Source organism: Perca flavescens, chromosome 3 (genome assembly GCF_004354835.1).
Source record: "Perca flavescens isolate YP-PL-M2 chromosome 3, PFLA_1.0, whole genome shotgun sequence".
Taxonomy (NCBI): Eukaryota; Metazoa; Chordata; class Actinopteri; order Perciformes; family Percidae; genus Perca; species Perca flavescens.
Genome location: NC_041333.1, coordinates 21110874 through 21127140, shown reverse-complemented (window position 1 = coordinate 21127140; position 16267 = coordinate 21110874). Strand labels below are relative to the sequence as shown.

The window sequence follows — 16267 nt, the reverse complement described above, 5'->3', positions numbered from 1 at the left end:
AAGGATAAGAATAATGGAGGAGAACAAATGCTTTAGATTAAGAGGATAGAAAAGAGAACATGAGAGGAGAAAAAGATGGAGAAGAGGGTAATATGAGGAAAGACCTGAAGAAAATCAAAGGAGAAGAGAGGCCTAGATGAGAAGTGGATGAAAGGATTGATGAGGTGATAAAGAGTTGGGGTGAAGACATAGAAAAGAAACAGAGAAGGAGGGAATTGAGGAACAGAGTTGGGGGAGAATAGAAGAGATGGAGGGAGAGGGAGCTGGAGATGAGGAGGAGGAGGAGGTGGGGTGGTGATGAGTCATCAGCAGGCTTCCAGCCCTGGTGGGCTGGGTTACTGTGGGGGTGGCAGTGTGACACATATGCAAAAACACACACACACAGAGGGATACCGGCCATTGTGCTGCTTATATGTCTCCTGCAGCTGTTGAGGCGGGTGGAAGACATTACAGGGATGCCACAGAGACACGCAGTTTACACACTTGTGCGCATGCAGCCCTTTTTCTCTGACACACACACATGCACATAATGATGATGGCTGAGTGAGAGGCCTCATTAAGACTCTGAGGATGGATGGATGGGTGGTTACATATACTGTACAAGGGCAGAGGGAGGCATCAACATTCAATGCAGCTGTAGGAAAGAACACCAGAGCTGGGTACACTTCATGCCTATTCTGCATCTCTCGCATACTCTTTCCTTTGTCATTCATAATTTATTATGTGGTGCATATGCACAGGCAGATGTTGTAAAAGGGGAAGTGAGAGAGGATGACATGCAATAAATATATTTATTGACTCACAGACACAGATAGTTTCATGGACTTTCAAATAATGTTCTCATCTTATGTGTATCCAATATGCTTAATGCCATCTTTAGCCATACTTTAAGCCATGTTACTGAGTACGACCACAGGGAAACAGAAATTGTAGCCGTTGTTGTACATGTGGTGCATTTACAATGTATTTGCTCTTAGTCTACATCCTACATAGGAAAGGGAGGGCAGACACCCTGAAATAAGTCACTTCCTTCATGACAGGCAAGCTGTCATCTCTTTATGTCTCCCTTTGATGCTGAGTATATCACAGAGTTGCCATGCCAATCGATTGGGGGATTCTTAATTTTGATCTAGGCCACTGCACACACATACGTGAGTGAGAACTGCATGCAATCAAGCCAACAAACATGCATGCACACTTTCCAGTGAGTTAAAACCTGTTTATCATTAGGATTTATGTCAAGGTGGTTCCCTGTTCTAATCATGGCAGTGCAGTTTTAAAATCAATGGTTGTGTGTGTGTGTGTGTCACTGAAAGAATGTCTAAATGATAGCAGATAAACCTATTTTAGCATGATGCACTGAAAGAAGGGTAGCAGATCAACCATCTAGGCCCGCCTATTTTAGCATCATGCAAACCTGCAGCATCGGAAATCAACCCGAGCAAAGGCACTGACACATGAAATACACACAGACAAAAATGACTCAGCTCACAGGTGAAATTTGAAAACCTTTGTAGGAATATGTATTTAATTTTTAAACTCTACATACATTCATACATCTCTCAATTAGAGGAGAAGACAGTAAGTGTGTAAAATCTGTATGTGTTTTTGTGTGTATGAGAGGGTTGCAGGTTGGGGGTTCCAGCTGCCTTCTGCACACCTGCATATTTATCATGTGCTTACAAAATGTGACAGAGACACATAATGAGTGATAGGGAAACAACATGGGCAGAGAGACAAACTGAATATGTATACATGTCTGTGTGCACGAATGTAGGGAGTAGTGAATAGTGAGTGTCCATATGTGTACAGTTATGTACTTGCTGTATACGTGACTATTAGGGGTTGCACTGAGGTGGTTTCCGACTAGATTGATTGCATTCATAACGTGCACATAAAAGGAGTATAATTATGAAATCCATTGTTCATATTTTGAATGAGAGCTGGATGTCCACTGTCAGGTTACTCGGATAACATTTCAACAGTAAATTATTATAGCAAAATATATTTTCAGTAATCTGCATAGGTCCCGATTGGAAAACTTTGATATCCCTTGAAGGGGAATGAAAAATCACATTAACAGCCGCTTCTCTGATTACAATGAATAGGAGTTGTAAAAAATAAGTTGTTTTTCAGTGCCCCTTGTGAGTGGGTGGGTGTGTATCTGTGAGTGCACCTATGTTATGTGTTCATGAATTATGTATGTAAGTATGAGATGGATTTGGTCAAGTATGAGTTTGTCTGTGTGCATGAATGCTTACATACATGTGCCTGTTAGTATGCCTGCATATGCAACTGCATGTGCATAGACACATACTTACATATAGAATCACATAAACATAAGGGTAATTATGGATGTGTATCAGGCATGCATGTCACCCTGCATTACTGTTTGTGTGTGTATGAATACATGACTGTATGTGTGAGTGTGTGTGTGTGTGTGTTAGTCGCTATCTTCTCTCTCTTGGGTCTCAGCCAGGGAGCTCTCATCAATATTCTCCAGGCTCTCGGCATGCTGGATGCTGAGCTCAGAGAGCGGGATGCTGGGTAATGTAGTCTGTTCGGGGTAGAGCCAGGGCTTGAAGCCAGGGTTGTGTCTCTGCTTCCACTCTGGATACTTCAAACAGGCTTTGTTTATCTTCTTCATTGCCTAAAAAGAACAAAATGGATTAAGAACACACAAGTAAGACAACATATCCATTTATTTCACTGTGTTGATTATCAACAACTTCAGCTAACAGGAAGGAAATTATTGTACTTAAATGCTTTGCCAGTATTAGATATGCCAATAATAAAGAATCTCCGTTAATCTGCAAATGACTTACATGAGGAGCAAGGAAGTGGGAAGACTTGTTGACAACCCACTTGGGTAACGAACCTGCAAAGAGAAACAGAGTGAACAGAGGAATAAATAAAAATCTTGCTCTATTACATGTCATGTCATCCAGGATCAAAGTGGAGCTTTGTAACTTGCTACTCACTGCAACACATTACAAATCAGTGATTAAAGACATTTACACAATTAACACTCGCATGCAAGAGTGTGACAGTTAGGAAGTGAATTAAAGGGAGAATTAGATCAATGAACAGAGAAAGAGAGAAGGGAGAGAGAAGAGGAATAGAGCGAGGCAGCAGTGAAACAGACTGTCCTTCATATGGTTACTATGGCAACTCATTTTGACATAAAGGCAGGGGAATGAATGATTCATTAGAACTTTGAGCCTGCGTTAAGCACCTGTGTGTGTGTGTGTGTGTGTGTGTGTGTGTGTGTGTGTGTGTGTGTGTGTGTGTGTGTGCGCGCACTTCTATTTATGCATTTCTGTATATGTTGGTCCTTGTGTGTGTGTTTTGATGTTGACTGCCTTTGTGTGCTTGTGTGTGTGCTAGTTACCTCGAGGATCTACCTGGGCCAAGTAAGTGAGAGTACAGTGGTTGGTTGGTCCCTGGTCCTGGATCATGTAACCAGTCTGAATGGACACAGCTCGCACCTTGTCCTTTTTAGGAGGGTATTTCTGTAGAGACAATACACATACATACATACACAGATTCTTATTGGAAATAACATCCTTATTCAGTGCATGTATCAACCTTGAACAGGACAAGGAGCCCCGTGAAATCTTCATTAATTTTTGGTAGCTCCAGATTTAATTAATTTATTATGTAAACGGTTCACAAATGCACCACTACTAAAAAAGCCGCAGTCAGCTAAAGAACCTTTATCAGAGGAGACCTTCAGATAACTGCTTTATCATTTCCCTACTATTTGACTCATATTTATGCTGCCTGCACCTCTCTAGTAGACTACATTGTAGGAATTTCTGCTAGCAGTACAATGACAGCTTTCGTGATACACTAAATCTGCAGGTTTAAGGGAAATCTGGGACAACATTATAATGTGCTCACGTAATGTAGAGAGACTATAGGATTTGAAGCATTAGTCACCAGTGAGATGTCTCTACATTCTTGACACATCCGCCATACCAGGAAACTCCATATCTGACCTAATAATCAGTCAACTACTTGATTGATAGAACATTTACTTAACTTGATTGATTTTTGGACGATGGTCAGACAAAAATAGCTATTTTAAGTCATTACTTAACTCACAATGGGCTTTTTAAACATTTCATATATTCAACGATTAATCAACAAGACATAAGCGTCTACAGCCATGCTAGCAGCTCTGTGAGCCTGCACTTACTGTAGGCAGAGAGCTGCTTTGAGCTAAATGCTAACAATGACAACGCTAACTGTACATAATGTCATCCATCCAATAACAGCACTGCTATCCCTGGAGCCAGGCTGCCATTGTGGCTAAAATAGTGCTCAACAGATCAACTGATAGTCATTAGTAGTCATTAGCTGTAGCCCTAATATAAATATACAGGCCTCTCTTGCAAGAACTTTATACTTCGACAGTTACTACAGGGCAGTTTCAAATAAACGAGTGAAAAAGCAGTTGTTATTAATCACGGGAAAGAGAGCAGATGAGTGTAGTGTCAAATACAGTATAAGTGGACTGACGGTGGACGTGTGAACTCAGCACTCCACTAAGGATCCCCTTTAAACTGCACTCCACAAGCCAAGCTCTCAACCACACACACACACACACACACACACACACACACACACACACACACACACACACACACACACACACACACACACACACACACACACACACACACACACACACACACACACACACACACACACACACAGGAATGCGGAAGAGGAGGTGGAAGTCAACAGCTAAGTTTCACATGAAACGTCTTATCCTTTTGTAAACATTATATTAGTGAGGTGAAACTGAGAAAGAGGGAAAGAGAGACCAAGGGACAGACAGAAACGCAAGATAGAGAAGAAAAAGAAACAAGACAGGAAAACAGATCACGAGAGGTACAAGTTAAACAACTACTCGGTAAATTGAGTAGTTGATTGTCAGAAAATGAATCAGCAACTATTTTGATAATCAACTTATCAAATAAGTAATTTTTCTGCCAAACATTATCTGGTTCCAGCTCCTCAATTGAGATGATTTGTTCCTTTTCCTTGTCTTATGTTATATTAAACTGAATATCTTTTGGTTTGAGAGTGTTGGGAAAAGGCATTTTTAACTATTTTCTGACATTTTATAAACCAGACAGATTAATCAAATATGAAACTGATCAGTTGTTGCAGCCCTAGAGAGAGGTCCAGGCTTTTACACATGATAGTTTTTGTCCTCTTCTTCCTGTTGAACAAGAAACACAGCCCAAATTAAGGCTGAGGTTTTACGCCTGATTCCAAACCGAAACCCACCCACATGGTCTCAGCATTCTCAGTTTGTTTTACTGGCCTTTGGCATTCAATTTACCCAGGTTCCTAAAAAGCACGACTGGAAGCTGAACTTAAAACACAATGTATTCAACTGAAACAAATGATCAACCCTACACTTAAACTGAAGAAGTGCCAGCACAGTACATTACATCATTTACCAAGGTAAAAGCAACAAGGGCTGCCCCACACACACACACACACACACACACACACACACACACACACTTAAGCTTGCTTAACTGGATCAACGTTCATGTCGGCTCAACCAATGTGCACTCATTTCACAACGGGCCATTTGTTTTACAATGCACCTTTGAGCACATGTGCACAGAGTTATATTAAGGGTGAATGAGCAGGGCCCCAGCTGAGCATGTATAAGCCCCGTTTGTGTGTTTGCATGTGTGTGTACTCACGGCATGTTTGACAGAGTAGTTCATGATGATGTAATCTTTCCCCATTGCAAGCCAGGAGCGAAGAGTGATGACATCGCGGTTCCGAAGAGGACTTGGACACTTCCCTGTTAACACACAAGATAAATCTGATCAACAAAACATTGTCCTGCAGATCAATGTGCACTTTGTATGTGTCTCTGCTTCCCTTTACAGCCCCAAATCATATTAGTGACAAATGAACGCTTTTTTACACTTAAGTGTGTAACATACATGAGTAGTAACCAACATCCGCATTGACGGTAAGTTTCCCGATATCGAAGGTCTCAATGACGTTTGTGTCCCATTTCTTTCTGTATTCAATGTCATGGAGAACGTCGTACATGGTCTCAGCCGACACGTCCTTACACACCATCCGACACTGTGAAGAAGAGAGATACAAAGAGAGACAGAGTGTTAATTTTTAGACAATAAAGCAAACGTACACAGCTAACATAACTGAATCATAGACTAAACCAGATTTATTGAGTTTACCACACGTATCTCCTGCTATTGCACTGATGTTGCAAAACATTTCAGAGCTCTATCCAATGCAAGTGTTGAGGGATCCTGCACACACTCATGAATTTGAAAGAAACACATCTACACACACAACTGGCAACTGACGTGTAAACAATTCAACATCAGTTGGTCAGAGTATTAGAAAGCTGAGAAAGAGACTGTGTGTGTGTGTGTCAGAGAGACAAAGAGAAAGTTTGGAGAGACTCAAGAGGCAGGCTATTGACCACAGATGAGTCATTACTAGACATAAAAAATGGAAAACAACACAATAGTACAGGACAAGGACACACGCATGCACACTTCAGATAAATTATAAGTATCAATTTCTATAAATCTAGGAGGACTTAATGGTTTATACAGCCATACTTGTTGATTTAAGATATAGTATGTTACGGTGTATTAATGAAACCCTGCTGTGTCAGCTTCACAGGAGTAGATGGCAATGTACATACACCCCGTGTAAAAAGAGGTCTGCGGCCCTCGAGTAAAGCGGTTACTACAGTTACAATTGACAGGGGGAAATGAGCTTAATAATAACAACAACAACAACAAAGAAGGACAGGGCAATGGAGGATGAGAGACACAAAGAAACAAGAAGAGCAAATGAGAGGTCAAAAGGGACCGAGAGAAAAGCAGAGCGACAGAAGAAGAGTAAATGAGAAAGAAATGGACCGGGGGTGGTTGTCTGTCCCAGCTGATTTTAACTCTCATTAGAAGTCAGTCCAGGAGGGTTGAAACTCAATCTGCACCATCTTCTTTCCATTGTTCCCTGAGGGCTTCATTTAAGAGAACGATCACCAACTTTACACTACATTTGGCATAACAGCACAAAATATGCACTACAAATTTGTTATCTGAAGTGTTCATTCAGATATGGATCTACAAATACTTTTTCTAATCGCAGAATAAAAATCATATAATAACATGACTAAAGGTCTACAGCTCTGCGAGTCTGTATTTAGGCACAACAGTGCCAACATCAGTATGCTAACATGCTCTGGCAATACTAACATGCTGCAGTTATAACAGCAGGTATAACGTTTACCATGTTTACCATCTTAGTTTCACACGTTAGCATGCTGACATTTGCTTATTAATGGTACTGACAGACACACTGAAAAGTCTCCATTTCAGAAAGACCCACATTAAGTGAAATTAAATGTCCTGGGAACAGATATTATTATAACTCTCAACGTCCCATTTTGGCTTCCAACCTACTTGCTAAAGAAATATTTTTCTACCTCTAAATCCAAATTGCTGTGGTTTAAATCATTCCATTTATATAGCCTAGCCCTTAGACTTAGCCACAATTCCAGAGGGCTTCACAATCAGCCACACTTTGTAACAAAAGAAATAGAAAGTGCTCAATTGAAATGCCATTCCCCCCTACACAGACCTCTCACCCCGAACGAGGAAATGTAGATTGTGTGCAGAGAGCCGGTAAATGCAGACTAAAAACAAAATACCATGTTCAACATGTGAATGTTTGAATGTGGCACAGAGCATCACCCGGTCTAACCTCTTCATTATTTTAATCAAGGACATCATAGGAGCAATGTTATGGTTCTGTTTAGGAGGTACACTGGTCAGATACTAATACTCATAATATGAACAGGAATCTGAAAAAGTCCTGTTAGACTACTTACTTTACTTGAGTATTTCCATTTTATGCATCTTTATAGTTCTACTCAATTTATCTGACAGCTAAAGCTACATGTGATCAACATATATACATGCCACTCAGTGGCCACTTCATTAGGTACACCTCAATCTTCAATTGCCAGACCTATCTCCACAGCGCTGTGGAGTAAGGTCTGTCTACACCACACATACACTCTAGGATAGGAGAAAAAAAAAACTGGGTTGTTTGCATTTCTTTAAACCAATCACAATCACGTCTTGGGTGGCGCTGAACTGCGGACGCAGCGATGGTGGCTCTGCAAAATAGTCTCAGAAAGCAGACTGTTTTGTGGGAACATTTGCACTCCCTAAAAGAAAACGTCACATACAATATTAAATTTAGTTAACTGTTCCCACAATACAGTTACGTGAGATATTTAAATTAGCTGGATACATGGTTAAACATGATTTGCTCTTAACACTGTATCGCCGTGCGTACTTTGTCCATATCAATCTTCACCAATCGCTCCCAAAACGTCCCCGTTAAGATAGTAAATGCTGTCAACATATTCTTTGTAAGTCTTTACAATCATTCCCCGAAAGAAACTAGCAAGCCTGCCTTATTGGACAATCCAAATTGTCTTCAAAACTTGAAACTATTTCAGCTTGCAATTTGCTAGCTCAAAGTTTGTTGTCTTTTCCCAAGGCGAAGGGATTTTGAGAACAACAACATACAGAGAGCGGAAGGTGAGGGACATGCGCTGTGCGAGTCACGCGCCAGATGTCAGGCTTTATCCTGGAAACGTACTTCCATTGATCCAGACTACAATATACACCTGTAAATACAGTTTCTGCCATAGTCTATTTTTATGACGCCTAGAATGTTCAGTTTTTGTCGACATTGTTAGAAATGTGTAAATTCAATTATGTTATTATACTGAGGTACCAGTTAAAGGCGGTGTTGTACTGGACTACATTATATTGGGAGGCGTTTCTATTTTTTTGTCCTTTGCATTTTAATACATGAGGAGAGCAGAATATTAGAAATTCTCCAAATACAATGTAGGAGAGATAAAGCTCATACGAGCTCATTGACTGTTCAAATGTGTTTACTGATTGTAAAGTAATCTGATACTGCTGTGCCTAAACTAATGCAATGCCAGTCTATTAAAGACAACAGTTAACACTTTTACAAATATTCTGTTATTACCCAGAAATGATTCTGTGAGTGTTAAGAGAAAGTTTGTGAACGGGGGTATGGCTGCAGATTGACATTACAGGAAAACAACAAAGCCTATAACAGAGAATGCTGATGATTACTGCTGACCGCTCTGCTTATTACGGAATTAAAGACTTATTTCTGACTCTTTAACATGAACTCTCCATACTGAAACTACAAAAAAAAAAAAAAAAACATACAGGATACAGTGTGATTGGATTTTGAAAATAAAGTGTACAATAACTGTGCCAAAGACATGTTGGTTGATGTATCTCAGCAGAAAAAAAACAGATACTGCAAATGTTAAATGTGTTATATCTACAGAAGGCAACCATAAGTAAATAATGACAGTACACCAGTATCAGTAAGGTCTCATATTGATATTTGTGTGTGTGTGTGTGTGTGTGTGTGTGTGTGTGTGTGTGTGTGTGTGTATATGTGTGTGTGTGTGTGTGTGTAGATTGGCAGAGGACTTGTAGGTCAGAAAAGACCATGGAGAATAATGGATGTTTTGTATTCACAGGCAAACTGAAACAGGAGTAGGAGGAAGAAGGAAAACCAAATGAAAAGGAGACATAAGAGAACAGTATATGCCAGGTCTCTCTTGAAAAAGAGATTTTATATCTCAATGAGACTAACCTGGTTAAATAAAGGTTAAATAAAAAATAAAAATAGGGAGCAAAAGACATCCAGTGCAGAATGAAAACATACAGCCAGCTAAGTACACATGTGAATAATTCTATTACACACTAATTCAGTGAAGTCAACAGATGAAGCAAGGAGATGGAGATAGAGAGAGGCGGGTGAAAGAGAGTTCAGAGAGATAAAGCAGAGGCAGAGGGAGACAAAAAGCCAGACAAGTAGGTATGCAAACAATATGTGTGCGTGTGGTTTGGTGAGTCTTTTCTTCATGCCTGGGTCTGAGTCCACACTGCGCCCACTGCACTCAGAACACCCAATGTACTCTGAACCTGGCACATCAAACCCACTCCACCCACTACTCATTCTCTCCCATATTCCCTGTCTCACCCGACTTTTCTCCCTGCCACTCTCTTCCTTCCCCCGCTCGGTCCCTCCAACCTGTCAACTCTCATAGTTTGCTCCTCTGGGTGCTGATACATGATTGAGGAAGACAATTATGAAAGAATGGAGTAGTGCGTGTGTGATTCAGAGCTGGGCTTCCCTGTGTGTCAGCAGGGGGGAAAGTTAACCCAGGTGTGCGCATGGCAGAGACGCAGTCTGACAGTTTGTCAAACTACTAGAGTAAACAAAGACCACACACTAACAGACACCCACGCATTGAGCAGTGTGCGTGGAGTCCTGTGCTGACAAAATATATGATGTTAATGGTTACAGCTGTGATACAGATGAATATGGCAGTGGCAATGATTATGACGATAATGGGGCTGATGATAATTACAGTAGATCGCTAATGATGATGATTGCCAGTGTTCTCCCTCTCTCTCTGATTTGGATATATCACTTTTTCTTTAGTGCTATTGTTACTATAGTGAAGAGGGAAACAGGAAGAGAGAAGATGATCAACAGTCACATTAATCATTCGACATGTATCAGCAAAGATGCATGCTTTCATTTTGTCTAGAAGAGCTGTATCTGTGGCATCTCTAATGCCACACACACACACACACACACACACACACACACACACACACACACACACACACACACACACACACACACACACACACACACACACACACACACACACACACACACACACACACACACACACACACACACACACACACACACACACACACACACACACACACACACACACACACACGTGAAAAGGGATAAATAAACTTGTGCCATGTCTGAGTTTGGATGAAATGACTTACAGATTGACTGTGTGTGAGACTAAGTGGAAAACAAGTGATAGAGAATGATGTACCATGCAAAATAAAGCTCCTGTAACTGTAGCATTTACATAAAGATAAAGTATAGATAGGAATCCCACTGAAACTCCAAATGTGTGCGTCTGTTTGCAGAGCTATCCTGAGGAAACACACCTGCCCTTACCCTCTACACACATACAGGTACAAGGGTATAGGGTACAACTAGATAGGCTGGGAAAATCCCTCTACTGTTGTGGCCCCTGGGCACACCTACTGTACCTACACAGAAACACACACACCTCTTTATTTAACAAAGTAAACACCTGGTGGCTTACGCTCCTCGGACCCGGATATGGGTACACACACACAGGCACACAGACACACGTTATTACAGTCATCAGATTTTTAAGTCCTGTAAAGGTTGGAAACAACCTACCAAAAACTGTCAGCTGTGAACCAAAATGTGTTTTAAAGTGACTGTGACAACACTAAAAGACATTTGAGCCAGTTAAGCCCTTAAAGTGCCAGTCAGTCAGGTTTAAGGCTAAGTGGAGACTGCAGTGTCCACTGGCAAAGGGAACTGCAAGTATAACAGTGATAGAATAATCCTTTTTTTTTCTTCTTTCATGATCAATTTAAACAATGTCCAGGGGGCTGTAGGTCCCAATTGCTGCTAGATTTGGTGGCTGGATACAGAACAAGTCACACTGTCTTTTCACCAGTTAAGCTATGTAAGTATTTATATGACCTAAGTATCAATGTACTGTCAGTAGGTATTTATACATTTTATACATTAATGGGAAACTTCCCCCAGTTAAAAAAAACTACAATTAGTAAAGGAGCTGGAAGTTGTATTGAACTGTCACTTTGTATCTTAACATGTGTGTGCAAACTAATTCTTAAATTATCTATTCTTATTCATGTATGTTGTTGCCACAAATGTGCTGAATTTGTTTTTTGTCCCCGGAACACTAACAACGCATTATTAATGACTGTGGTCAAATATAATGTGTTAGATGGTATACGCAGCAGTTTTTTTTCATGACTTAAAGTGGCATCCCTCTCCTGACGACGCCTCCACATCGACTCCCAAGACAAACATTCACATTAGAGTTAACTGCCACGACTGCTATTTGACTAGATAACAAAGTTTGCTCATCAAGTACTTTCACATGCCTGTCACATTATTTACCTTACCTAAACAATGATCAGGAACTACTACATTTCTTCCATACCTATAAGGGCTACTCGATTATGGAAAAATCATAATCACGATTATTTTGGTCAATATTGAAATCACAATTATTTTACAAGATTACTCATTGACTTTTAGAAAGACATAATTATTGAAATTAAAAACAACATTGAAACAGTTCAATAGGCAGTGAAAACACCTTGAACTGTGAAATTTCCCTCCAATACTTTTGCCGTGTGAGCCTTTTTTTCTCTCCATTCAGAACACAGGACAAAACCTAATGTGCAAAATAAATGTTTTTCTCGATACTTATCACGATTAACAATCGATTCATTGCACAGCCCTACTACCTACTGCACCTTGTGTAACTGTATTAATGTCAAACTGTAGGCAGTTCCAAGACTGGTTAATAGTTTAGTTAATAAATACCTACAAATAATTATGATTAACCATCAGTTATCAGAGCATAAACTAATGTAGCTAGTTGAATATCCTTTTCAGCCATAATCAGTTCTTTTGTCTGTTGTATTATTTCAGCTTTTGTTTACTTCCTTGTGCTGTGTTAAATGACAAACTGTATGCAAAACCAACTCCACAGAAGTCAACTAAGTAACCCAACACTACCTTATATGCTTTTGGGTAGGGAGACTTGAAAATAGTTTCACTGGCAGAGCATAATGGTATCTCCAGAGAATTAAACCTGCCTCCAGAGGCTCTCACTTCGCTTTAGTCCTGGGGATTTCTTATAGTGCTTCAGGCATACATTCACAACCCCACCACTGTACACACTTATAAAAAGATAAGTGAATCTAAAACAGGATGTAAAAAAAAAAAAGTTACACACTGCAGGATTTACAGTTCCACTGTTAGCATCATGTTAGCACTATTAACACAAACCATTTGTTTGCGTGCTTACAAAAGGGACAACATATAGTATGCTGTGTCAATGCTGTGTCATCTAAATACATTTGTTTGAAAAGCAATGGGCTGTTGGTGTGTTGGAGAAGCCTCTGCAACTAGCATGCAGCAAAAAGCAGCAGTTAAAGCATGTCAGCAGTTTCAATCATATGGGAATTTAGAAAAAGCACTTCCCTGCCAATTGGATTATACAGCAGGGTCTTTTTTTCCCCTCCCATAGAAAGTGAGTATATAGGCTACAAGTCAAATGTATACTTTGTTGTATTTTAACATATTCTAGGCGCTTTCGCTATCTTCTGTTTCATACCTGCGGAGGTTAACAGTCTCACCTTCATTTTGTGGATGGGTTTCCCCTCTTCCAGACCCTGGGTCCACACAGTGATGCCCCCCTTATTGTGGCTCATACTCCAGCCTTCATCGCACAGACACTCCGCCTTGAAGCTAGCGAACGCCCGGTCGTCCGGGATGGTCACAGTCTGTCCAGACATGGCTTGTTACCGCAGGGTGGGGGCGGTGGGAGAAGAGAGGGGTCTAACAGACTCCTGTTGGGCCCAGAGGAGACACGATGAGCAGGGGGAATGAAGGGAAGCAGAGAGCCAACCACTCTTGTCCTACTCTTCTGTGGAAATAACTTGTCTAATTAAATTTCCCGAGAAGCTTTTGTAGGCTGCTGCGCCGCGTCTTGTGATGATCAGTGTGCGTGTATAGTGTGCGCGTTCAGGGAGGTGAAACAACCGCAATACACCCCGCACAAACTATAATCAAACAGATGTATAAAAGCACAGCCTCACACAGGTGATGATGGCACACAATAATAAGGCAAAGAAGTGTCAAACAATGAGATGGATGAATCAAATGTGCCTTTTAGTTGATCACGGTGGTTTAATAAGTTTCAGCCCGGGTTCAGCAGTCCTCAGAAACAGCCGCTCTTCAGACAAGCCATATGTTTCTGTTTCCGCTCGTCTAGCTCGCTCTTTAACGTTATCTGGCTTCCCCTCTGTGCGTCTTTCTCTATCTCTCTATCAATTGTGGTCTTCCGTGAGCTAATAATCATTTGCGGCGGCTCTCCATCGCTGCGTCGCAGGTGGTGGAGGAGATGCAGTGAGAAATAAGAGGAAGAGGAGGAGGTGTGTGTGTGGGGAGGGGGGGAAGAAATCAGGCTGAGCTGTACAGGCAGGCAGGCGACGCAGGGACTGCTACAATGGAAACGCCTCCCTGTGCTGCCTTTAGGTGCTCCTCGTAAAGCTCTTAGCCTCTTTGCTACTGCCTTAAAAATACATTTTGTTTATTGTATCGTCTTTTGATTGGAAATAAAGCAAGGTGACTTTTAAGGAATTTAATTTTTTTTTTTTTTTTTTTTTATTTAACGCTTTCGCTAACGATTTCAGACATCCTGCTTTAAAACGATACGCTGTTCTTGCGATACATGGGCCTGTTGCCTGTTTTAAATGATGTAGGCCTAAACAAGTTTAGCCTATTTTAAAAAAAAACACACACCCAACAGCCGAAAACAGACTTTACAACAAATCTGTATGGGGCTATTAACTTGCTGGTTTGGCTATAATATTCCAAAACTGGTTTACGTACGGTCTGTTACTGCTTCACATTGTTGGTCTTGGCGTTTTTTAATCACTTTGTTTCATGAATAGTCACTTTAAAAAGGTACTCAATTGAGTTTTTAACCACCAAAATGTCTATGGAGCGATATTTTGTTTTAGCTTTAACGCTGCTAATTAACATTAATCAAAAAAGTTATTTTTTTTCCGTACATTTTTCCAATATTATACACACACCATGTTACCATACGTGAAACCACGAATGTGAATAAAACTTAAAGCTAGGCTTACTGTATGGTTTACTTTAATCGCCAACATTTTGGGAAACCTAACCTAATCCAGTTTATGCTAAATTTGCTTAGCCTATTTAGTTAATGGGAACAAAATATGGTGTATGAAATCCATCCAATTAACGTTAAATACAGCTGTTTTCAAACACAATTCTTCCTGTAGGCTAGCACTTATGGTAACGTTAGGCTAGATCTTACCGTTTGAGCTTGAGGAAAGATAACCCTGCCAACAGCTAGCTAGGTGAATTAGCACAAACTTTGGAAGCAGATCTGAGTTCAAGAACAGGCTCACATTTGCTACATTTTTGAATGTCGAAAAAAAGGCCTACCTGTTGACCCAGGAATTGCAGGTCAGCCGTGGAGGGAAAAGAGGCCCACGTTTTCTTTCATGTCACGAGTCATTGTGAAATAGCCCTCTTGGTGAACAACACTGACTGGCCACCCAAACTCTATTTTCTAGCACACTTTTATGAATATTATGGATACATTTACATTCCTTGCTGAAATCCTGCATTACATTTCCTGCACAAAAATTGTGAAGGATTGTGACCTGAGATGCTGCAGGAAATGACATAGGAGTCCTACAGGAAAATCTACAGGATTTTTTGGCCATAATCCTATGGGATTCAGAATTATTTCATGCAGGACTCCTGCATGGGATTTCCTGCAGGGTTCCTGCACTTTTTTTGTAAGGGATAAGAAGCTGTAGCCTAGGCCTATACTGTTTTGCAGTATAGGCAAACATGTAAGCAGCTCACTCTATTTGTTTATAGTTTCCATATTCCCGACAGTATATGAACGCAACCCGCGCTAACAGTCTATGTGCCATACACGCGAACCTTTTTGCAAACTAGTTGCAGCAGCGGGGGCGCGCCTGGCCCTTGTTGGCTGACGTGTTAAATAAATAAAGTCATAGACTGTTATGTATCTTTACACAGTCTTACAGTCTATGGTTAAAGCATTAGGAAGCCTTCACTTGTCTTTCGGTCAGGCTTCCTTATTCATTGCTGGAGTTGTTAGGAGTTGGAGTTGTCAGTTACAACAAGTTACAAACTCGCATACTGAGGACAATATCCCTATATTTAATTCCCTGTAGCCTAATGCAGTATAGTCTATGTTTGTAAGTGTCACTGTGGTTCTGTTATATAGGGCCAACCATCTACATCAGGGGTGTCAAACTCATTTTCACTAAGGGCCACACTGGATAAAGAGAATCACTCCAATGGCTAGACATGTAGAGTTTATTGACGTGATTTTGTTAGGCCTACTGTATGTCACTTTTTTTTACATTTTGGTAGCTTTTTTCCTAATTTTTGTTGTTTTTTTTTCCAACATTTTTGT

The 16267-nt window shown here is 40.6% G+C and overlaps 1 protein-coding gene across 3 annotated transcripts; it reads right to left on the bottom strand.

The window, feature by feature from the left end:
• Nucleotides 1-1585: 1585 nt before the first annotated feature.
• Nucleotides 1586-15498, bottom strand: stard10 (StAR related lipid transfer domain containing 10). 3 transcript variants are annotated; one of them, XM_028573274.1, is made up of 7 exons: nucleotides 15256-15498; nucleotides 13410-13622; nucleotides 5982-6129; nucleotides 5733-5836; nucleotides 3392-3512; nucleotides 2826-2878; nucleotides 1586-2650 (listed from the first exon to the last, which is right to left on the bottom strand). In XM_028573274.1, exons 2-7 carry the CDS (start codon nucleotides 13566-13568, stop codon nucleotides 2444-2446), a joined length of 792 nt encoding a protein of 263 aa, XP_028429075.1. In that variant the 5' UTR covers nucleotides 13569-13622; nucleotides 15256-15498; the 3' UTR covers nucleotides 1586-2443. The 3 variants fall into 3 exon arrangements, with proteins under 3 accessions (XP_028429075.1, XP_028429073.1, XP_028429076.1); XM_028573272.1 differs by lacking the exon at nucleotides 15256-15498 and adding an exon at nucleotides 15125-15241; XM_028573275.1 differs by lacking the exon at nucleotides 15256-15498 and adding an exon at nucleotides 13942-14266.
• Nucleotides 15499-16267: the final 769 nt, after the last annotated feature.